At 40.4% G+C, this 23,720-nt stretch overlaps 1 protein-coding gene across 4 annotated transcripts in view; it reads right to left on the bottom strand.

Moving 5' to 3' along the window:
- Positions 1 to 18,060, bottom strand: part of HDAC8 (histone deacetylase 8) — a 265,909-nt gene extending 247,849 nt beyond the window's left edge. For 3 of the 4 annotated variants that reach the window (XM_023202115.1, XM_023202116.1, XM_023202117.1), the window contains exons 1-4: positions 17,609 to 18,060; positions 17,016 to 17,068; positions 13,948 to 14,078; positions 13,094 to 13,235 (exon numbers count right to left, since the gene is read on the bottom strand). In XM_023202115.1, coding sequence (XP_023057883.1) covers positions 13,094 to 13,235; positions 13,948 to 14,078; positions 17,016 to 17,068; positions 17,609 to 17,833 — 551 coding nt within the window. In that variant the 5' untranslated portion in view covers positions 17,834 to 18,060. Of the gene's footprint in view, positions 1 to 12,783; positions 13,002 to 13,093; positions 13,236 to 13,947; positions 14,079 to 17,015; positions 17,069 to 17,608 lie in introns of those variants that run through there. The other variant, XM_023202118.1, reaches the window with a different exon arrangement.
- Positions 18,061 to 23,720: the final 5,660 nt, after the last annotated feature.

Below are 23,720 nucleotides of genomic sequence, written 5' to 3'. Positions count from 1 at the left end.
GACACTGTTAACATTTTGTTTTATTTCCCTCTAAGATTTTTTCATATGCATATATTTTTTACAGGACTCTAATCTGAGTGAATATATGAGGTTTAGCCAACTGCCCTTTAAAAACAAAATCAACATTATAAGATAGGCATTTTTTCTATTTATGCAGTTGTACTAGCCACCTATTTATTTATTTATTTATTTATTTATTTAGAGATGGAGTCTCCCTCTGTCGCCCAGGCTGGAGTGCAGTGGCATGATCTTGGCTCACTGCAGCCTCCGCCTCCCAGGTTCAAGGGAATTCTCCTGCCTCAGCTTCCCGAGTAGCTGGGATTACAGGCTCAAGCCACCCTGCCCAGCTAATTTTTGTATTTTTAGTAGAGACGGGGTTTCACCATGTTGGCCAGAACAGTCTGGATCTCTTGACATGGTGATCTGCCCGCCTCGGCCTCCCAAAGTTCTGGGATTACAGGCGTGAGCCACCGCGCCCGGCCAATAGCCACCATTTTTAATGGTTTTATAATATCCCTTCAAGTGGATATGTTGCAGTATACTACCTAACCCACTGTTGTTGAATATTTGGGTCTCCCTCCTGCCCCTTTTTTGGCTACTATAAGTAATAGAGAAAGTACCCTCTTCACAAACACATCTTTACCATATTTTGGATCAGTTTACTTCTTTAGAATAGATTACCAAGAGTAATAGACGTTTTCAAAGATCTTCCTTTATTTGGCTCATATTTGTAGGAGGGAAAAATATATATACAATCCCTTGATATCTGTGGGGGATTGGTTCCTGGACCCCTGCAGATACTAAAATCCATGCACACTCAAATCCTACAGTCGGCCCCGTGGAACCCGCAGATGATAAAAGTCAGTGCTCTGTATACGTGGGTTTCACATTTGGTAAATACTGTATTTTCTATCTGTATTTGGTTGCAGATGCAGAACCTGTTGATATGGAGGGCTGACTGTATTTATAGAAAAAAATCTGCATATGAATAAATCCCCACAGTTCAAACCTGTGTTGTTCAAGGGCTAACTGCTAATATTTCAATTCGTCTATTTATTAGTGATGTTAAATATTTTATCATGCTTGTTTAATGTTTCCTCTTTTGTGAATTGTCTATTTGTGTTTTTTGTTCATTTATCTGAGTATTAGTGTTTAAAAAAATCAATTAGAACAGTTAGAGATTTTAACTCTTTGTTACATTTGCTGTAATTTTGGGGGATCTCTTTCTATCTTGGTAAAATTTTAGCTACAAAATAATATAATATCGTTACAGAAATTTTGAAAACTGGAGAAAAATATGTTTAAAAAATCATCAATAATTCTGCCTATTAATATGGTGGATAGGAGGCAGGACTAGCTTACAGCTCCTGCTCCGATGGACAGAACAGCACGTGGAGATTCACATCATGAACTTTTGCTCCTGGAACTACCGCAGAAACACACCAGGGAAACCAAGAAAATCCATAGACCCTTTGAAGGAACTGGATCACTGCTGCAGGCTCCCTGAGATGCCGAACAACTGTAAGTTGGCTTGCTTTCTCAACAGGGAGGCTCATGATCTGGGGCAAGTTCTCAGCCCTGGTCACTGGTTGACTGGAAACAGACTCAGTGCTGTTGGGAGTGGGGAGAGGGGTAGGGGCGGGGGAGGAACGGTGGGAGTGAGACCGGCCTCTAGGACTGCAGGCTGCATGGGAGCGGGGTGAAGCCTGTGCCTGCCGGCTTTCCTTCACTTTCCTGGAGACCCGTATGACTCAGCAGAGGCAGCCATAATCCCCTTGGGAATATAACTCCACTGGACTGGGAACCACACCCCCTTCCCCCACAGCAGGCCCCACCCAAGGAGACTCTGAGCTCAGACACACACCTACCCCTGCCTCCACCTGGTGGTCTTTCTCTATCTGCCCCAATAGACAAAGACAAAGGTCTTAATCTCTTGGGAGTTCTATGACCCTGCCAGCTGCCTGAGAAACCTGAATACTTAAACAGGTGTCCCCAGGCAAGTTTGCATCCTCCCTATACCACCACAGCTGATGCGTTCTTGAAGGCGCCACCTCCTGGCTGGAGGCCAACCAACACAAAACCAGTGCACTGAAGAAAAACACAACTAAGGACCCTCCACTTCACTCTCCTGCTACCTCCACTGGAGCAGGTTCTGGTATCCACAGCTGCCAAGACCTGAAGACAGATCACATCACAGTACTCTTTGCAGACACTCCCCAGTACCAGGTGGGAGCTTGGTAGCTCTGCTGGGTGGCTAGACCCAGAAGAGCAAAAACAATCACTACAGTTCAGCTCTCAGGGAGCCCCCCATTCCTAGGGGAAGGAGGAGAATGACACATCAAAGGAGCACCCCGTGGGACAAGAGTCTGAACAGTAGCCTGTGAATCCTAGATCTTCCCTCAGATATAGTCTACCCAAATGAGAAGGAACCAGAAACACAATTCTGGTAACATGACAAAACAAGGTTCTTTAACATCCCCAAAAGATCATACCAGCTCACCAGCAATGGTTCCAAACCAAGACAAAAATCCCTGAATTGCCAGAAAAAGAATTCAGAAGGTAGATTATTAAGCTAATCAAGGAGCCACCAGAGAAAGGTGAAGTCCAACTTAAAGAAATCAAAAACATAATACAGGATATGAAAGGAAAATTCTTTGGTGAAATGGAGAGCGTAAATAAAAAATAATCACAACTTCTGGAAATTAAGGACACACTTAGAGAAATGCAAAATGCACTGGAAAGTCTCAGCAATAGAATTGAACAAGCAGAAGAAAGTACTTCGGAGCTCAAAGACAAGGCTTTTGAATTAACCCAATCTGTCAAACACATAGAGAAAAAAAATTTTAACAAATGAACAAAGCCTCCAAGAAGTTTGGGACTATGTTAAATGTCCAAAACCTAAGAATAATTTGTGTTCCCAAGGAAGAAGATAAATCTAAAAGTTTGGAAAACATATTTGAGGGGATAATTAAGGAAAACTTCCCCAGCCTTGCTAGAGATCTCGACATCCAAACAAAAGAAGTTCAAAGAATACCTGGGAAATTCATTGCCAAATGATCATCAACTAGGCATATAGTCATCAGTTACCTAAAGTCAAGATGACAGAAAGAATCTTAAGAGCTGTGAGGCAAAAGCATCAGGTAACCTATAAAGGAAAACCTATCAGATTAACAGCAGATTTCTCAGCAGAAACCTTAAAAGCTGGAAGGGATTGGGGTCCTATTTTTAGCTTCCTTTTTTTTGTTTGTTTGTTTGTTTGTTTGAGACGGAGTCTTGCTCTGTCACCCAGGCTGGAGTGCAATGGCCGGACCTCAGCTCACTGCAAGCTCCGCCTCCCAGGTTTATGCTATTCTCCTGCCTCAGCCTCCCGAGTAGCTGGGACTACAGGCGCCCGCCACCTCGCCTGGCTAGTTTTTTGTATTTTTAGTAGAGATGGGGTTTCACCGTGTTCGCCAGGATGGTCTCGATCTTCTGGCCTTGTGATCCACCCGTCTCGGCCTCCCAAAGTGCTGGGATTACAGGGTTGAGCCACCACACCCGGCCATCCTCCTTAAACAAAACAATTATCAACCAAGAATTTTGTATCCAGTGAAACTAAGCTTCATAAATGAAGGAAAGATACAGTCTTTTCCGGACAAAAAAAATGCTGAGACAATTTGCCACTACAAAGCCAGCACTACAAGAATTGCTCAAACTACCACTAAATCTTGAAACAAATCCTCAAAATAAACTGAAATAGAACCTCCTTAAAGCATAAATCTCACAGGACCTATATAACAATAATACAATTTATAAAAACCAAGATATTCAGGCAACAACTGGCATGGTGAATAGAATAGTACCTCAATCTCAATACTAACGTTGTATGTAGCCTAAATGCTCCACTTAAAAGATACAGAATGGCAGAACGGATAAGAATTCACCCAACCGAGTTTCTGCTATCTTCAGGAGACTCACTTAACACATAAGGACTTACATAAATTGAAGGTAAAGGGGAGGAAAAAGATATTCCATGCAAATGGACACCAAAAGCAAGCAAGAGTAGCTATTCTTATATCAGACAAAACAAACTTGAAAGCCACAGCAGTTAGAAAAGACAAAGAGGGACATTATATAATGATAAAAGGACTAGTCCAACAGGAAAATATCACAATTCTAAATATGTATGCACCTAACATTGGAGCTCCCAAATTTATAAAAGAATTACTATTAGACCTAAGAAACGAGATAGACAGCAACACAATTACAGTGGGGGACTGTAATACTACACTGAAAGCACTAGACAGGTCATCCAGACAGAAAGTCAACAAAGAAACAATGGACTTAAACTATACCCTAGAACAAATGGACTTAACAGATATTTATAGAACATTCTACCCAACAACTACAGAATATACATTCTATTCATCAGCACATGGAACATTCTCCAAGACAGACCATATGATAGGCCACAAAACAAGTCTCACTTAAGAAAATCTTTAACAAGTCTCGATTAAAAAAATCAAAATTATATCAAGTACTCTCTCAGACCACAGTGGAATAAAATTGGAAATAAACTCCAAAAGGAACCCTCAAAACCATGCAAATACATGGAAATTAAATAGCCTGCTCCTGAATGAACATGAGGTCAACAACGAAATCAAGATAAAAATTAAAAAATTATTTGAACAGAACGATAATAGTGACACAACCTATCAAAACCTCTGGGATACAGCAAAAGCAGTGCTAAAAGGTAATGCCTCTTAGCAAATTCATTAAATGCCTACATTAAAAAGTCTGAAAGAGCACAAACAGACAATCTAAGGGCACACTTCGTGGAACTGGAGAAACAAGAACAATCCAAACCCAAACCCAGCAGAAGAAAAGAAATAACCAAGATCAGAGCAGAACTAAATGAAACTGAAACAAACAAAAAAATACAAAAGATAAATGAAACAAAAAGCTGGTTCTTTTAAAATAAATAAAATTGATAGACAATTAGCAAGATGAACCAAGGAAATAAGAGAGAAGATCCAAATAAGCTCAATTAGAAATGAAATGGGAGACATTACAGCTGATACCACAGAAATACAAAAGGTTATTCAAGGTTACTAAGAACACTTTTATGTGCATAAACTAGAAAACCTAGAGGAAATGGATAAATTCCTGGAAATACACAACCCTCCTACATTAAACCAGGAACATAAAGAATCTCTGAACAGACCAGTAACAATCAGCGAGATTGAAATGGTAACAACAACAACAAAAAATGCCAACAAAAAAGCGCCCAGGACCAGACGAATTCACAGCTGAACTCTATCAGACATTCAAAGAATTGGTATCAATCCTATTGACACTATTCCAAAAGTTAGAGGAAGAGGGAATCCTCCCTAAATTATTCTATGAAGCCAATATCACCCTAATACCAAAACTAGGGAAGGACATAACAAAAAAAAGAAAACTACAGACCAAAATCCCTGATGAACATAGATGCAAAAACTTCAACAAGATAATAGTGAACCAAATCCAACAGGATATCAAAAGATAATTCACGATGATCAGCTGGATTTCATATTAGAGATGCAAGGATGGTTTAACATACACAAGTCAATAAGTGTGATATACCACATAAACAGAATTAAAAACAAAAATCACACGATCATCTCAATAGATGCAGAAAAAGAATTTGACAAAATTCAGCATCGCTTTATGATTAAAACCCTGAGCAAAATTGGCATAGGAGGGACATAACCTAAGGTAATAAAAGGTAATAATCTACAACAAACCCACGGCCAACATTATGCTGAACGGGGAAAAGTTGAAAGCATTCCCCCCAAGAACTGGAATAAGAAAAGGATACCCACTTTCACCACTTCCATTCAACACAGTACTGCAAGTCCTAGTCAGAGAAATCAGACAAGAGGAAGAAATAAAGAGCATCCAAATCGGTAAAGAGTAAGTCAAACTGTCGCTCTTTGTTGATGATATGATCATATACCTAGAAAACCCTGAAGACTCATCCAAATAGCCCCTAGAACTGGTAAATGAATTCAGCAAAGTTTTAGGATACAAAATTAATGTACATAAATCAGTAGCTGTGCTATGCACCAACAGCAACAAAGCTGATAATCAAATCAAGAACTCAACCCCTTTCACAATAGCTGCAGAAAAAGTAAAATACTTAAGAATATACCCAACCAAGGACATGAAAGACTTCTACAAGGAAAACTACAAAACACTGCTGAAAGAAATCATAGACAACACAAACAAATGAAAACACATTCCATGCTCATGGATGGGTAGAATCAATATTGTGAAAATGACCATACTGCCGAAAGCAATCTACAAATTCAGTGCAATTTCCATCTAAATACCACCATCATTCTTCACAGAAATAGAAAAGACGATCCTAAAATTCATATGGAACCAAAAAAGAGCCCACATAGCCAAAGCTAAGACTAAGCAAAAAGAACAAATCTAGAGGCATCACATTACACGACTACAAACTATAAGGCCATAGTCTCCAAAACAGCATGATACTGGTATAAAAATAGGCACATAGACCAATGGAACAGAATAGAGAACCCGGAAATAAAGTCAAATGCTTACAGCCAACTCATCTTTGACAAAGCAAACAAAAACATAAAGTGGGGAAAGGACACCGTATTCAACAAATGGTGCTGGGATAATTGGCAAGCCACATGTAGAAGAATGAAACTGGATCCTCATCTCTCACCTTATCAAAAAATCAACTCAAGATGGATCAAAGACTTAAATCTAAGACCTGAAACTATAAAAATTCTAGAAGATAACATTGGAAAAACCCTTCTAGACATTGGCTTAGGCAAAGAATTCATGACCAAAGACCCCAAAGCAAATACAACAAAAACAAAGATAAACAGATGAAACATAATTAAGCTAAAATGCTTCTGCACAGCAAAAGAAATAATCAGCAGAGTTAACAAACAACCCACAGAGTGGGAGAAAATCTTCATAATCTATACATCTGACAGAGGACCAATATCCAGAATTACAAAGAACTCAAACAAATCAGCAAGAAAAAAGCAAACAATCCCATTTAAAAGTGGGCTAAGGACATGAACAGACAATTCTCAGAAGAAGATATACCAATGGCCAACAAACATATGAAAAAATGCTCAACATCACCAGTGATCAGGAAAATGCAAATCAAAGCCACAATGTGATACTACCTCACTCCTGCAAGAACGGCCATAATCAAAAAATCAAAAAATAATAGATGTTGTTATGGATGTGGTGAAAAGGGAACACTTTTACACTGCTGGTGGGAATGTAAACTAGTACAATCACTATGGAAAACAGTGTGGAGACTCCTTAAAGAACTAAAAGTAGATCCAGCAATCCCACTACTAGGTATCTATCCAGAAAAAAAAGAAGTCATTATACAAAAAAGATACTTGCACACACATGTTTATAGCAGCACAATTTGCAAATGCAAAAATATGGAACCAGCCCAAATGCCCATCAATCAACAAGTGGATAAAGAAAATGTGGTATATATACGCCATAGAATACTACTCAGCCATAAAAAGGAATGAGATAATGGCATTCACAGCAACCTGCCTGGAATTGGAGACTATTACTCTAAGTGAAGTAACTCAGTAATGGAAAACCAAACGTTGTATGTTCTCACTCATGTGGAAGATAAGCTATAAGGACACAAAGGCATAAGAACAACACATTAAACTTTGGGGACTCGGGGAAAAGGATGAGGGGTGGTGAGGGATAAAAGACTACACATTGGGTACAGTGTACACTGCTCGGGTGATGGGTGCACCAAAAGCTCAGAAACACCACTAAATAACTTACTCATGTAACCAAACACCACCTGTTCTCCAAAAGCCTATTGAAATAAAAAAAAATAATAAAAAACTGTAAAAGGAAAATTAAATTAAAAAATAAAAAATAATACTTGGGAGAAAAAATAATTCTGTCACTATATTATTGTTATTCTAAGACAACCACTGTTATTCCCACCAGTCTTTCTCTCTTCATATATGTTTTACAAAGCTGTGATTACAATGTGCATGCATTTTTAAGACCTGTTTTTTTTTTTTTTTTCTTTTCCTGAGACAGAGTCTTACTTTGTCACCTAGGCTGGTGTGCAGTGGCACGATTTCGGTTCTCTGCAACCTCTGCCTCCTGGGTTTAAGCGATTCTCCTGCCTCAGCCTCCCAAGTAGCTGGGATTACAGGTGCCTGCCACCACATCCGGCTAATTTTTGTATTTTTAGTAGAGACAAGGTTTCACCATGTTGGCCAGGCTGGTCTTAAACTCTTGACCTCAGGTGATCCACCTGCCTCGACCTCCCAAAGTGCTTGGATTACAGGCATGAGCCACTGCGCCCAGCCAAGACCTGCTTTTTTATTGACACACATAAAGTATTTGTCTGAAGTTCCCTATAATCCTTATAATCATTATTTAAAATAATAGCATAAGGCTGGGCATGGTGGCATACAACCGTAATCCCAGCACTTTGGGAGGGCAAAGTGGGTTGACTGCTTGAGCCCAGGAGTTAGAGACCAGCCTGGACAACATGGCAAGACCCCATCTCTACAAAAAAAGCCAGGTGTGGTGGTGTGCACCTGTAGTCCCAGCTACTCAGGAGGCTGATGTGGGAGGACTGCTTGATCTTTGGGGAGCATAGGTTGCAGTGAGCCGAGACCATGCAAATGCACTCCAGCCTGGGTGACAGAGCAAGACCCTGTCTCATAAGTAAATAATACATAAATAAATAAAAACAAAAAGCTTTTGCACAGAAGGAAAAAAGTAAAACAATAGGATAATATTCTAGGGAGTAGATTCACCATTCCTTTATTGCTAGGCATTCATGTTATTTTAGTTTTTAAAATTTTATAAATAACACTGATAAATACCTTCATGAAAATAATTTGTTTCCCATATTAAAAAAAAAAAAAATTAGGCCACATTCCCAGAAGTAAGATTACCCGATCAAAGGGCATTACTACACATTGGCTACCAAAATGCTTTCTTCCAAACCACACTCACTAGGAAACTGAGTACCATCTTTTTCAATACTGTTAAATATAGGCTTAAAAACTGGTGGCTCATGCCTGAAATCCCAGCACTTTGGGAGGCCGAGGCGGGAGGACATGAGGTCAGGAATTCGAGTCCAGCCTGACCAACATGGTGAAACCCCGTCTCTACTAAAAATACAAAAATTAGCTGGGCATGGTGGCACACGCCTGTAATCCCAGTTACTAAAGAGGCTGAGGCAGGAGAATCGCTTGAACCTGGGAGGCAGGGTTGCAGTGAGCTGAGATCGCGCCACTGCACTCCAGCCTGGACAACAGAGTCGAGATTCTGTCTCAAAGAAAAAGAGCTTACCTAATGGTTTTAATTTGCAATTCTTTGATTAGTAGTGATGAACATTTTCCGATGTTTTCCAGTTGTACTTAAACTCCTTTGTAAATTGTCTATTCATGTTCTTTGTGCAGATTTCTTCTTATACATTATATTGTAAGAGTGGGTTAGATAATACAAGCCTACTACACTTTGTCATATTTATGAAACATAGGCTTTTCCAGTCTGTGTTTAGATTTCATTTTAAAAATAGCCAAAAAACTTTTAAAAGTTGTTTTGGTTTTAAAATTTTATACAGTCAGGTTTGATCTTTTCCTTCGTGATTTTTAAAAATTACTTTCTAAGCTTAGAAAATCTTCCCTTTTAGAAGCTTGATAAATATCCATTCACTCCAGTTTTTTAAATTTGCTTTCTTTAATATTTAACTCTTCAATCTAGCTGTCACTCATTTTAGTTTATTACAGTAGATGAGTGTATAATGGTACAAGCTGTCACAATACCATTCATTTACTCAACAGACCTTTCAATTCCCACGCACTTGCAATGTATCCTTTGTAATAGATTAAATTCTATATAACTGGTCTCTTTGTTGGAGGTGGGGTGTACTATAAGCTATCTGTCTAATTTTGTACGGGTGTTTTCATTATTGTAGTTTTGGATGCTTAATATCCAATAGCATTAGTCCTTCATTACTCTTCTTTTGTAGAATATTCTTTGAGAATCATCCTTTTTAAGCTTTCAAATGCAATTATTTGCTGTCTTATTCCTAAGATATAAATTTCTTACAGGTAGAATTGGTTTATTTCCTTAGACTAGACTGCCAAGAATATTGTTACTGGGCCAACTGGTATGAACATTTTTTCCCATTCTTAACACTTCCAAAGTTTTCAAAGGGGGTTGTACTAATTTCACTGTAATCCTTCCACCACCTGGATATTTTGAAATAAATTTTTTTTTTCAACTTGGTAGGGGAAACAATATATCTTGCTTCAATTTCTATATCTCTGCTTACTGGTGATGATAAACATACATTTGACATATAGTAGGTGCTTAATCAATGCTTGTTCAATGAATAAATGGCATATGTGAATCTGTACATATATTTGGAGATGGGAAGTTTAAACAAATATTGTGATTGTAATAGGTAAATGCTGGCTAGATGTAAGTTTGTAGCCTAAATGCCTGTAGTCCATCTACAGAGAGGTTCTAGATATGCCAAGAACACCCTGGAATTCAGACCTAAATTGGGGAAATCTCTAGAGACTCTCTGTAATTTATATTTATCACAGGCATGTCCGTTTCCATGCAGGAGCAGCTGAAAGATGTCTAAAACAGTTAAGGCAATATATGTGGGTATCCCCATGTCTGTGTGCAGCCCAGAAGCAGCCATGATTGGGTCAAGACAGAGTGTACTTCCTTTGGCAGCAAAACAGTAATAAGAAGCAGAGTACCCCACTGGAAAATGACCCAGGCCCTAGTAGGCTTTCTGCAGTGAATTTAATTGCATAATAAACTGGATGTGATTCATAGAAGCAAGCCTTTTCTATGAAGCCACACTACTTTTCTTCTCAATTTGCTAAGCCCAAGAGGACCTAGAAGTCTTTCATTCAGAGAAGCTTAATTTTCTCCTTTCATTCTGTACCTGGGAGGGGAGAGGGTCATTTTTTTTTCTGTCTGTATTTTGAACTAAAAAAAAAAAAAAAAAAGGCAGCCTGGGTGCAGTGACTTTCATGTGCAGTGCCAGCACTTTGCGAGGCCAAGGCGGGAGGATCACTTGAGGCCAGGAATTTGAGACCAGCCTGGGCAACACAGCAAGACCTCATCTCTACAAAAAATACAAAAATTATCCAAGGGTGGTGGCACGTGCCTGTAGTCCTAGCTACCTAGAAGGCTGAGGTGGGAAGATCCCTTGAACCCAGGAGTTCGAGACTGCAGTGAGCTATGATTGCACCACTGCACTCCATCCAGCCTTGGTGACAGAGAGAGACCGTCTCGAAAACACAAAACAAGAAAGAAAGAAAGAGGCCAGGTGTGGTGCATGCCTGTAATGCCAGTACCTTGGGAGGCCGAGGATAGAGGATCCCTTGAGCCTGGGAGTTCAAGATCAGCCTAGGAGTTCAAGATCAGCAACATAGGGAGACATTGTCTTTATTAAAAAAACAAACAAACAACAACAACAAAAAGCAAGAAAAAAGCAAGCAGGCAAGCAAGCAAAAGCTAACAAAAGGCAGCTTGTCTCTGTTTTTAAGACCACATAAGACTCATTACTAAAACACTGGTTTCCTTTGCTCTGTTGCCAAACTAGTAAATTCTAGCAGTAAACTTTTTCAAGGACTTCCTTGGCCACAAAATCTGTCAATTTGATGGAAAAAATTCTGTTATTATCTTAATCTGCATATGCTGAAGTTGTGCTGTGTTTTATTCTGAAAAACAAACTGTGGTTTTCTCTTGACTCAAGAGCACCTAAGAGTATCAAGGTCACTGTTGATTGCATGAACAATTGATTTGTGAATGATGCATTGGCAATTACTACTACAGTGACTTCATTTCTCTCAGACAGAGGATTGATAAATTCAGAGTTTTAAAAAATCCTTCTTCTTTAATGTGGATTAAGTACTACAGAAATATCAAGGAAAGTTCCAAATGCTGAAGAAGACCCAGCAATCCTTCTCAGACAGACTACTGCAGTTTGACATGTTAACATAAAACACTAGAAGGTGGCTAGGTGCGGTGGCTCACCCCTGTAATCCCAGCACTTTGGGAGGCCGAGGCAGGCAGATCACCTGAGCTCAGGAGTTTAAGACCAGCCTAGCCAACATGGTGAAACCCCGTCTCTACAAAAATACAAAAATTAGCTGGGCATGATGGTGGGTGCCTATAATCCCAGCTACTCAGGAGGCTGAGGCAGGAGAATCACTTGAACTGGGAAGGCGGAGGTTGTAGTAAGCCGAGATCACGCCACTGCACTCCAGCCTGAGCAACAGGGTGAGACCCTGTCTCAAAAACAAACAAACAAATAAACAAATGAACACTCCAAAGGACTTCTCCTCTAACTCCAAGAAGCACCTAGGAAGAGCCTTTTCACAAGCCCTTTGTCTTTGAGAGACATCTACCTCTGGGTTGCTACTTTCCTTAGAGGTGGCAGCATGAGCCCTCTTCTTGATTGTTCAGCCTTTTGTTTTAAACCTATTCACATCAATTTTCCACCTTTTCAAAAATCTGTTTGCCACTTCTTTTAAGAACTAGCTCTAAAATTCACTTCCGCCAAGACTTCCATGATTAATTTCTTTCTACTGATAAGTCTCTTCAGCTCATACACATATTCCATTGGTACCATAACTAATGTTGTTCTCTATTCTAATTTTGTTAATGTTTCTGGACTGTAAGTCCCTTGAAGACAGGGGAATTTCTAGAAAGCAGAAAAGGAATTTAGAGACTGTCTAGTTGTATCCTTTGTTCATTTTATTGATGAAGAAACTGAGGCCTAGGGAGGGTAATCAGTCCAAGTCAGTTAGGCAAGTTAGCAGAAAAACTAGGTGTAGAGCCCAGGTGTCCTGACTTTGAGCAGTGTGTTTTCCACTATATTAGGTAATCTTTTTTCTATTTCACTTGGATTTCTTCAGAATGCCTCGTAAAGTGCCACATATACACACGTCTCTCTGTAAATGTCAATACAATAAGCACAAGAGTTTATATAACTGAGAAACTGACTCAAGGAAAGAGTCAGAAAACAGAAAGGTTATTTTCTTACTTCTTTGCATGATGCCAGCCTCCAGACCAGTTAATTGCTACTTTGCACATTCCGTCGATCAGGCATTGGGCAGCTGTGATTGTAGCCCCTCCTACAGCTGCTGCATAGTCAAATATCCCTTCAGTGGCTGGGCAGTCATAACCTTAGGGCAAAAATCAGAAGAACTGGTTAAAAGATGAACTGGAAAAAGAGGAGGAATAGGTTGAGGTGTGACAACAACCTAACCTACTAAAAGGCCACTGTGCTAATAACAGCTCCAAGTGAGACAGAAACAATTCCAATGTTGGGGATATAATTTTTTAAAAGGTTAGAGCTAGAAAGGATAAATCTTCCTGATGAACTAGTCACAGGCTATAGATAGAGAAACCAAGGTGATATGTCGTGTCAGTGGTCACATAGAGCCAGGCCTGGGACTCAGCTCTCTTGACCCTCCAGTTCAATGTTCCTCTGCTAAACCATGCTGTTTTTCTAGACTATCCTGCTGGTCACTTACAGTTTAAAAAAATGCAGCTGTTTAATGAGGGATGAGGTAGAAAACTTAGCCAGAACATAAATCTGTATTCCAGTTAAAATATAAGGTCACAGGACAGCTAAATCAGTATATATATAGCCAGACCAGATCTGAGCACTGCCAATAGGCCTAAGCAACTGAAAGGTTTTCTTTCATCTAACCCATCATGTGGTTTTGCTCAACTCATATGGTTTGCTTGTTTAGTGAGTTATATGTGGCTAAACCAAAAGATTAAGATCGACAGTTAACACATGACTTCTTAATGAAAAAATATTTAAAAATCATACAAGTTATAAAAAAATTAGGCTGTCCATCTCCCATCACTGCCTGGTAATGACTTTACCTAGCCCATATTCTATGGAGTCCGGATGATCATCATCGCCCTCTTGGCTGACCTTCTGGAGATGCTGCAGATAAGCATCAGTGTGGAAGGTGGCCATCTCCTCCATGGAGGCCACTTTGGGCTTAACTATCCTAATAATAACAGAGAGAACAAAGAGAGGTGAGTGAGTCAGACCCAGTGTATGCCAGAAGCTAGAAACAGAAGCCAGCAGTCTGAGAAGAAAATACAAGTCTCAACTTCTTGTTCCAATAGGCTAGAGTAATAAACACATTCTGTTCTTCCACTGCTCTGTGCGATCTTTACTGCCTCACATCTACAGTAGTGACTCTATTAATAAGGGGTAAGAGGACAGATTTTCCCTTGAGTTTATAAGTAGGTAAACAAAAGTAATTATATTCAAGTTAGACAAATAATCAGGTATCAGACAGACTTTACCCTGTGAGTTACAACTTTCAGGACAAACTAATAGGCAGGGATATTTTCATTTGAACTAGTTGCTAATTGGGCTATCTAATCCTTTCAGCTGTATCTTTATTTTAATAGGCAGCTATTGAACCAGTTGCTAATTGGGCTATCTAATCCTTTCAGCTGTATCTTTATTTTAATAGGCAGCTATGTTATCATGCATTTTGAATTTGGAGTCAGATTTGGAGTCAGAGAATTGGGTTCCTGTTCTAACTCTGTACTTACTAGCTCTATAACCTCAGGTAAGTTGACTGTTCCGGAGTTCAGTTTTCTTATTTGTAAAATGGGGAACTTTATGGGACTTATGTGAAGATAAAAGGATAACACATACAAAAGTGCTTGGTGGATAACTATCATTCTATTAACGGATTAAAAACGGGCAACTCAAAATGTAATGTTTCTAGACTTGAACCCTCCTATCTGCCTCTGAGAGCAAGGCGAGAAGGGGCAAAATGGTTGGAACTGGGCTTCACTTGGAACCTCTCAACCTACTCCTCACAAAAAATGACAAATAGAAGCAAGTGAGGGAATAAAGGGAGCTAACCCAATAAGAGGCCTTCCCACATCTAACCTCTAGCTGCCTATCCCCCATTTCCTCTTCTTGACCCCACAGCTGTCACTACTGTTCTCTAGCCCTTGCCACTTAAAGGGTGGTCTGGAGACTAGGAGCATCAGCATCCCCCAGGTGCTTGTTAGAAATGCAGAACTTCAGACTTGCCTCGGACCTGAGTCAGAATTTGATCATTTTTAAACAAGATGATTTTTAACAAGAAGAGTTTTAACATGATGATTTTTAAACAAGATAACGTATTTTAAGGTAATTCATATACACATTCAAGTTGAAGGAGCCCTGACCTGGGCCACAGGGAGGCAGCAGTGGTTTTAAATATCTGCTGAATGGGAGCACAGCCATGAGTTTATGATGAATTAATGACTATACAGGCTACTACTATCACCAAGGTAGCTGGAAGAAATCCTGTGGTTTGGCCTCAAAACTGAAATACATAGCCATGACTCAAGAATTCTTGCTTCTTCTTAAAGAAGACACATCTATACCATCAGAGGTGAAAAATCTACCCATTAGAATAAAAATTTTATAATATCTTGGACCATATTTCCCAGTCCTAAAAGCTCCCTCTTCTAGTAGCCTTCCATTTATTTTGTTAAATGTTAAATGTTACTGAAAGCCTCCCTATTTAACAGTAAACAAACTGGACAGTTTTGCTTTGCTTTGATATCTTGTTTGTCATAAAATAATTTTTTGAAATGTTAAATAACTTTAATGGAAGGCATATAGTTACTATGTTAACCAAACCATACAGGTTAAAAAATGGTTTAAAATGGGTGTGGTGGCATGTGCCTGTAGTCCCAGCTACTCCGGAGGCAGAGGCAGGAGAATCGCTTGAACCTGGGAGGCAGAGGTTGCAGTGAGCCAAGATGGTGCCACAGCACTCCAGCCTGGGTGACAGAGCAAGACTCTGTCAAAAAAAAAAAAAAAAAAAAGCTTAAAAATTCCCTTAAGAAGGTACAAAATGATTTTGTTAATAATAAGAATAAAATCTGAAAGACTATTACACTACCTTCTGGAAGATAAATGAAGCATAGCACACCAGCTGGTATGGGCACTTACCTATTTGGCCAGAAATTGTCATAAGTAATCCTATATGTGGCAGGGTTATATTTGCTCTTACAATGGCACCAAATACAGAAATGGCAATAAACAGCAAGTTCATGTTTTTGGAAGAAACAGCTCTCTCTTGAGTTCTGGCTCAGTCTTAACAGTTTTCTTTGGTCTTGACCTGTCTCCAGCCTCACCCATTAAAGTTTGGTGGTGGTGGTGGGTTGTCTAAAAGTCTTAGGTTGAACTCACACCCTCAAATCTGGTTTAGAATGAAACAAAATCAAAAGAAAAACGGAACACCTCCTAGCTGAACACCTTTTTGTATCAGACTGGTTTTAATACCCAAATGTACTTAAAATCTCCACAATGCACTGAACCTACCCCTGAGATACTTAACTAAGCAATTGAGCTATATTTCTAATGAACATTAACTGCTTCCTGCACTTTCCACTTCCCCGTCCCAAGTTTTCTTTTCTCTCTCTCTCTCATTTATTTATTTATTTATTTTTGAGACGGAGTTTCACTCTTGTTGCCCAGGCTGGAGTGCAGTGGTGCAATTTCTGCTCACTGCAACCTCCACCTCCCGGGTTCATGCGATTCTCCTGCCTCAGCCTCCCGAGTAGCTGGGACTACAGGCACCTGCTATCACACCCAGCTAATTTTTTTGTATTTTTAGTAGAGCTGGGGTTTTGCCATGTTGGGCAGGCTGGTCTCAAACTACTGACCTCAGGCGATCCACCCACCTAGGCCTCCCAAAATGCTGGGATTACAGGGATGAGCCATGCTCCTGGCCCCCCAAGTTTTCTTAATTCTTCAAGAGCTTTCTTGGGATCACAGGCAGATTACAAACACTGTGAATACTCTCACAGAAAACTAAAATAATTTTTTCAAGAGACCGTTCTCTTCCTTGCTCCACTGTGAAGCAGGATATTAAGGCTACGAACACCTAGCTTCAGGGCTACGTTCAAGAAAGACAACTTACCTCATTTGCTTATGCAGTGCATATGCTTCAATCAAAGAATGTACCATACTGGCCTAAAAACATCAGCGAAAAAAAAAAAAAAAAAAAAGCAGAAATAGTCTTAAAAGTTTAATTCAGCAAAATCCCCGTCAATCTCATTATCCTGAACAAAGGAACGGATTAACTTTGTTTCAACTGGCTTCCCTTCTGTTAACAGTTACAATACACTTTAGACAATACAGATACAAAGTATCAAAATCTCTAAGGTGAAAGCTACCAGGCCTTAGGCAGGTGATGGAACACTTTCCCCCTGCAGCTTGTTTTCCCACGACTTCAGCGGTCCCCTAGGAGTGGAAACTGAGTCCTCTCCCCTCCTCCGTACCCCCTCCCCCACTCCTACCTGTCCGTTGGGCGTCCCGCAGAGACATGCTGCGCTCTCAGAAACAAGATGAGAACACTTCCTTCTGATACAGCGTTAGGTATCTGATACAGCTACTCGAAATTTCTGAAGATTTCCCCCAGCCCAGTGTCCTCTCCGCTTCCTAACGTTCTTTCGTCTACTGCCCCCACCCCCACCACAAGAGCCCATGGTCTTTCATCCCGACTTCTCTTACCCGTTTGGGGATCTTGGCCAGGGAGTCACACATACTGACATACTCGGGACTATAGATGTAAACCGGGATCAGCGACTGCCCACTGTCCGCCGGTTCCTCCGGCTCCTCCATCTTCCACTTAAAACCGTTCCGCAGGCACCTTCCAGATCTGGCTTTTTTCGGACTCGGCCAGGGCTCCAGTTCCTGCTCCTCTGATCCGCCGCAGCGGTGCTCCCTGGTCAACATTCCCTCCTATTCTTGAGATCGCTGGAGACACTAGCCCCACTCCCCATCCTATTGAAGGAATAGATGGGACTTCCCAGACCAGACTCCCCTCATTTAGCGACCACAGTTCAAGAAAAAGGGTTTGGCAGATGTAAAAGTCCAAATAGCTGTCAATTAGGATCGATTGTTTTATGGCACAAATAAATAGGGTCAAAACTAACCATCCTTGTTGCCCTACGAGGCCATTTGAGATGAAGTCAGACCAGTTTCATAGCATGCTGGGAGATGTAGTTTCCAGAGGTTTGAGCAACGGAAGAGTCCGGGCTAACCATTAAAATAACCGCGATTTTGAGTTTTAGCGCTAAGACCAAAAAAAAAAAAAAAAAGAAAAAAAAGAAAAAAGAGAGGCTGAGGCAGGAGAATGGCATGAACCCAGGAGGCGGAGCTTGCAGTGAGCCGAGATCGCGCCACTGCACTCCAGTCTGAGCAACAGTGCAAGACTCCGTCTCAAAAAAACAAACAAAAAAAGTAGCCTCAACTCTTTATGAATTGTTTCAATCTGCAAACACATCTATTTCATCCATTTAACCATATAAACACAGACAGAATGTGGCCACCTAGAGCCCCCACCTTCCAGTTACATCAGCTGCCTATCCTAAGGATAGGCTTTTTTTTTTTTTTTTTTTTTTTTGGTGGGGGTGGTGTTTAATGTCACAAATGGTTTGAAAAGTTTACACAGTAAATTCTGTGATGCAATTTTGTAGTTCATTTCTTTTTCATCATTAACTATCCATGTCCACATGAAAGTTGACAATCTCAATAATTTACTCTGGCAAATCTGATAGCACTTTCCCAAGAGACTGGCTGGTGCAGTGGAAATTGCTTGGTAGATTCCAATCGAGCAATGATGTCAAATGTAACTCCTTGAACATTAATGTGGTAGGAAGGTTGCAAGCAGTGGTGTTTGGAAACTGCAGCTCTTCTCTTCCTACCTCCTTTTGTTTCTGCAGCTTAGGGAAATATTTTAGATTTGGTGTGAGGGTCCAGTTTAAGACTATCTGAGGTGGTTTTAGAATTACCATCAGCATTTGGAGGTTCCTGGAGGCCGCTGTGATCTGAAACAAGGTGGCCAGTGCTCAGGCCCTCAATTCTCATGGCAACCTAAACTGACTTACTAACACCACTGGGACAACCCAATATCCTTACTATATTTAAAATCTGGCTTGCTTTTTAGACTTTAAACGTTTATTGAAGATTGTGACATGCACATTAGATATATTATCTCATTTCATCCTTGCAACAGTCCTATAAAGGAGGTTGCAATACACCCCTTTTACAGATGCAGTTTAGAGAGAAAAACAACTGTTCAAAATCACATACTTAACAAGCAGATAAGCAGAAATTCAAAATTAGGTCAGTCTGACACTGAAGCCTTTTTACATTCCCGTTATTATATAAACTTGATTCCTCCAGGATGACTTTGTGTTATGATATAACTTTGTTCACCCTCCATTTTGTATCCCTTCAATACTTATTCTGAAAATCTTGGGGGTGTTCTGGTGATGTGCTCTGTAACCAGAATGTAAGATCTTATGTTTCTTTTATTTATATCTTCCCATAGCAACTAGTTAAAAGGTCTGCAGTCGTTCATTCATCAAACATTTATCTGATATTAAGTGTACAGTACAGCTGAGGATTCAAAGATAAATTATAATGTGATCTCTGCTCTCAGGGAATTTGCATTCTTATACAGAAGATGGGGCAAATACACAAGAAACCAAAGGCAATGCAGAGTCAGACAATGAATGTAGGGTGCTTAGACTACTTAATAAATAAGCATTAAGTACTAAATAACTGATATTTAATAAATGGTAACTAGAATTCACCTTTGGTGGCATTTGAGAGGGTCTTAGAAGGTGGGTAAGATTTTGCTTGGTGAAGATAGGAGCCAGGAGAAGGCATGCTGACTAGAATGAACAGCATAAACAAAAACACAAAAGAGAAAATTTCTAGTCGAGTTTAGCTAAAAGGGCCAGATCATGAAGAACACTGAATACCAGGCTAAAGAGAATAGACTACATTCTGTGGGAAATAGGAAAACACATTTAGACAGAAATAGTAAGGAAAAAAGATTTCTATAGTAGCAGTGTGTAGGAAAGATTAGTCATTAAAAGGCTAGGGGCAGTTAGAGTGCCACGATGGTCCAAATAAGAAGTGATAATGATTTAAAACTAGGGTGGGGGCAATGGGAACAAAGGAGAAATAATGTACAGGGTAAGTTCAACAGGACTTCTTTATTACTTGGATATTGGTGAGAGGGAGGAAGATGGAAAAGGGTTGCTGAAAACTCTTAAATGTAAACTCTGGGTAAGGAGAAGGCTAGAGGTAGCAATATAAGAAAGAGAGCAATCGGGAGGAAGAACTCATACAGTAGGGCAGAATGGACATAGATTCTGATTTTAAAAGTGTTGAGGCCGGGCGCGGTAGCTCAAGCCTGTAATCCCAGCACTTTGGGAGGCTGAGACGGGCGGATCACGAGGTCAGGAGATCGAGACCATCCTGGCTAATGTGGTGAAACCCCGTCTCTACTAAAAAATACAAAAAATTAGCCAGGCGAGGTGGCGGGCGCCTGTAGTCCCAGCTCCTCGGGAGGCTGAGGCAGGAGAATGGCGTAAACCCAGGAGGCGGAGCTTGCAGTGAGCTGAGATCCGGCCACTGCACTCCAGCCTGGGCGACAGAGTGAGACTCTGTCTCAACAAAAAAAAAAACAAAAAAACGTGTTGAAAAGTATTTCAGAAATTAATGGGTTAAACAATTGCAGTGACACACACACACGCACACACACACACACTTTTTCATATAAAGAGGAGAAAGCTGAAGTCATAAGAGTGGCTGATATAGCCAAGGGATGTGACTTTCTCCACTGGGATGCCTAATAGTCATATCCAACATTTTCAAAACCAAGCTCCCAATTTCCCCATTCAAGTTCTTTCCACTCCTTTTCTATCTTTCATAGATCAGTAAAGATACCAACATCTATCCAGTTGCCTAAGTCAGAAACCTGGGAGTTATTTGGGTTTCTTCCTTTCCTTCACCTGCAGATCCAGTCCATCAGCAATTTCCATCGGTTCTATGTCAAAGACGTGCCTTAGACACATTCACTTCTCTCACTCTGTACTTCCACCACTATAGTCTGGATACTATTATCTCTCGCTTGAACTTTCTGCAGTGTCTACCTGGGCTTTGCTTCCATTCTTGCTGCCTTACAATCCATTATTTTTGCAGCCACCAGAATGAGCCTCCAAAAATAAGTAAGTCAGATCATGTCACAAAACCTACCCTACACCCTGGTGAGGACCTCTGAGCTAGGAAGAAGAGTGTCATTTTTGGAAATGCCTGTGTGTAAGGGTTGAGAGGAGAAAAAGATGTCAGAAAGAAGACAAGGAATGGTCAAAGACCCTTTTTGGTCATTAGAAACTCACTGGTGTCCTATGGAGGTAGGGGAGAAAGCCAGATTGTGGGGGTTTAAGAAGTGAAGCAAACAGTTAAATGTAGCTTCCTCTTTGAAAAACTGTGATTGTGAAAGGAAGGAGTTAGTCTAACAGCCTGAGGGGACGTCAGAGCCCGGAAATTTTTTAAAGAGAAAACTGCACATGTTTATAGACAGGAGAAGCTAGAGGACTTGACTGAAAGGTGAGATCATGATGACTGGCAACATAAGGAGAAATGGGACTTGTCCTGGGCCTTCAGGGATAGGCAGCGGAAAGAGGGCAAGAGATGGACTGGCCAACTGACACCCTAAATTCTGGACTGTACTTGGATGACATGAAAAGGTCTTGTTTCATGTGTCCTTTCTGATCTAGTAACAAACGGCTGAATGGTTCTAAACCGGAAACACTATCCAAGTACCCTATGCAATGTGGCAAGATGATTCAGCTACAGAGAAAGAGAAATCGTTGCACAATGCTCTGGAATTGGCAACCTATTCCTGCAGCTAATCTCAAAGGGAGGCTAGATGCTTGCTCATGGTTAAGAAAGCACAAATCCTGCCACAGGTCCCTCACCTCAATTTTCCACATTCGTAATACCCATATGGTTCTTAAATTGGGAAGAAATCCCTTCTCAATGTACTGTATTTGCAGTTGGAGGACTTGAGGTCAGAGGAAGTAGGTTCAATCTTGGCTTCAAAGCCTGCTAGTGTGAAGTTACTTGACTGGGCAAGTTACTTGACTCACTTTCCTCAATCATTATTGCTAAAGCTAACATTTGAACTGGTAAGTTCAGGTTGGGCTGTGCCATTTCTTTTGGTGCTTTCCCCTGCCTTTCCCCAGAAGGGGAGGCAAACAAATTACAGGGGCACCACCCTTCAGTGAATGAGCAGTCTTCTCTGCTCATTTCACTATCTGTCCAGTGACACTTCAACTGTCTTCAACTGACCCTTGTTTTCACACCACTCCCTTAATGTCATTTCCCTTGGAGAGTGTAGTTGTTGAGAATGTGAACTCTAGAGTCAGACTGCATGGGTTCAAATTCCAGCTCTATCACTTATTAGATGATTGATTTGGGGCAATTTACTTAAACCCTCAGTGCCTCAGATGACTTACTTGTAAGATGGAGATGGCAGTATCTATCTTACATGGCAATTGTGAAGATAAAATGGCTCATGCTAAGTGTCTATATAACAATGGCATTTGGTATGTGCTCAAATATTGGTTATTTAAGAGCCATTATGCCAAATATTTCTATATTCGGTGGGGAAGGGAGTTTCCCCCCCACTGTCATCCTTATCCCCATACCACTACTGCACAAGTACTATTAGTGGTTTGAGAATAAGTTCTTGGTTTTTTGGCTTAGCCTTAAAAGAAATCACACATCGGCTAAATATAGGGGTGACCATATCTTTCAAACTGAGACATTTTTTGACAGTGACACAGTGTTATTGATAATTATGCCAGTAAGACAGGCATAAATGGGGGCTGTCCTGGACAAACCAACACCTGAGGTTACTCAAGTTAAAAAGGAAATGAAGACCAAATGTGGAAAATACGATACTTAATCTCTGCTGCATTAGTGCAGATACTTGGTACTTGGTAAACAGAAAAAGGAATGGCAGAGGTTTTGCCAGCTGTGGTGAAGAATGACTTTTGCCCCACCAGTTGTGTAAGATTCCCAGAATGTAGTAAAATTTCATTAACCAGGATGGAACTGTGGAGACAATGTTCATCCTTGTTGAATAAATCCTGTTATAGAAAAGGCTAACAAATAGCATAAACAAGATTCTGCCAAATATTTTTAATATTTAGAAAAACAAGTTGTTTTAAAATACCCTTCATTAGGGAAGAAGCACCATTTGCACACAACTGAAATGCTGAGTAAAAATCTGTTTTATTCATTCATCAGAAAATGTTCCCTACAGGCCAGGTGCGGTGGGTCACGAGTGTAATCCCAACCCTTTGGGAGGCCGCGGCAGGTGGATCACCTGAGGTCAAGAGTTCGAGACCAGCCTGGCCAACATGGTGAAACCCCGTCTCTACTAAAAATACAAAAAAAATGAGCTGGGCGTGGTGGCACATGCCTGTGATCCCAGCTACTCGGAAGGCTGAGACAGGAGAATCGCTTGAATCCGGGAGGCAGCGGTTGCAGTGAGCCAAGATCAACCCACTGCACTCCAGCCTGGGCGACAGAGCAAGACTCTGTCTTAAAAACAGAAAAGAAAAGAAAATGTTCCCTATAGATGTCAATAAGCCCGTTTGAATTTAGTAACCCTTGTTTGAGTGGGTATGTATTTGAATGATTAAACTGCATTTCTTTACATATATTATCTAACATATTATAAATGTATTATATACTATATATGTACTATATATTATTATTATTCTACTTCAACCCAATGAATGAGCTTTGACTG

This window comes from Piliocolobus tephrosceles, chromosome 12 (genome assembly GCF_002776525.5).
Source record: "Piliocolobus tephrosceles isolate RC106 chromosome 12, ASM277652v3, whole genome shotgun sequence".
Lineage (NCBI taxonomy): Eukaryota > Metazoa > Chordata > Mammalia > Primates > Cercopithecidae > Piliocolobus > Piliocolobus tephrosceles.
The sequence above is the reverse complement of the archived record's forward strand: the minus strand, read 5'-3'. Positions and strand labels throughout refer to the sequence as shown.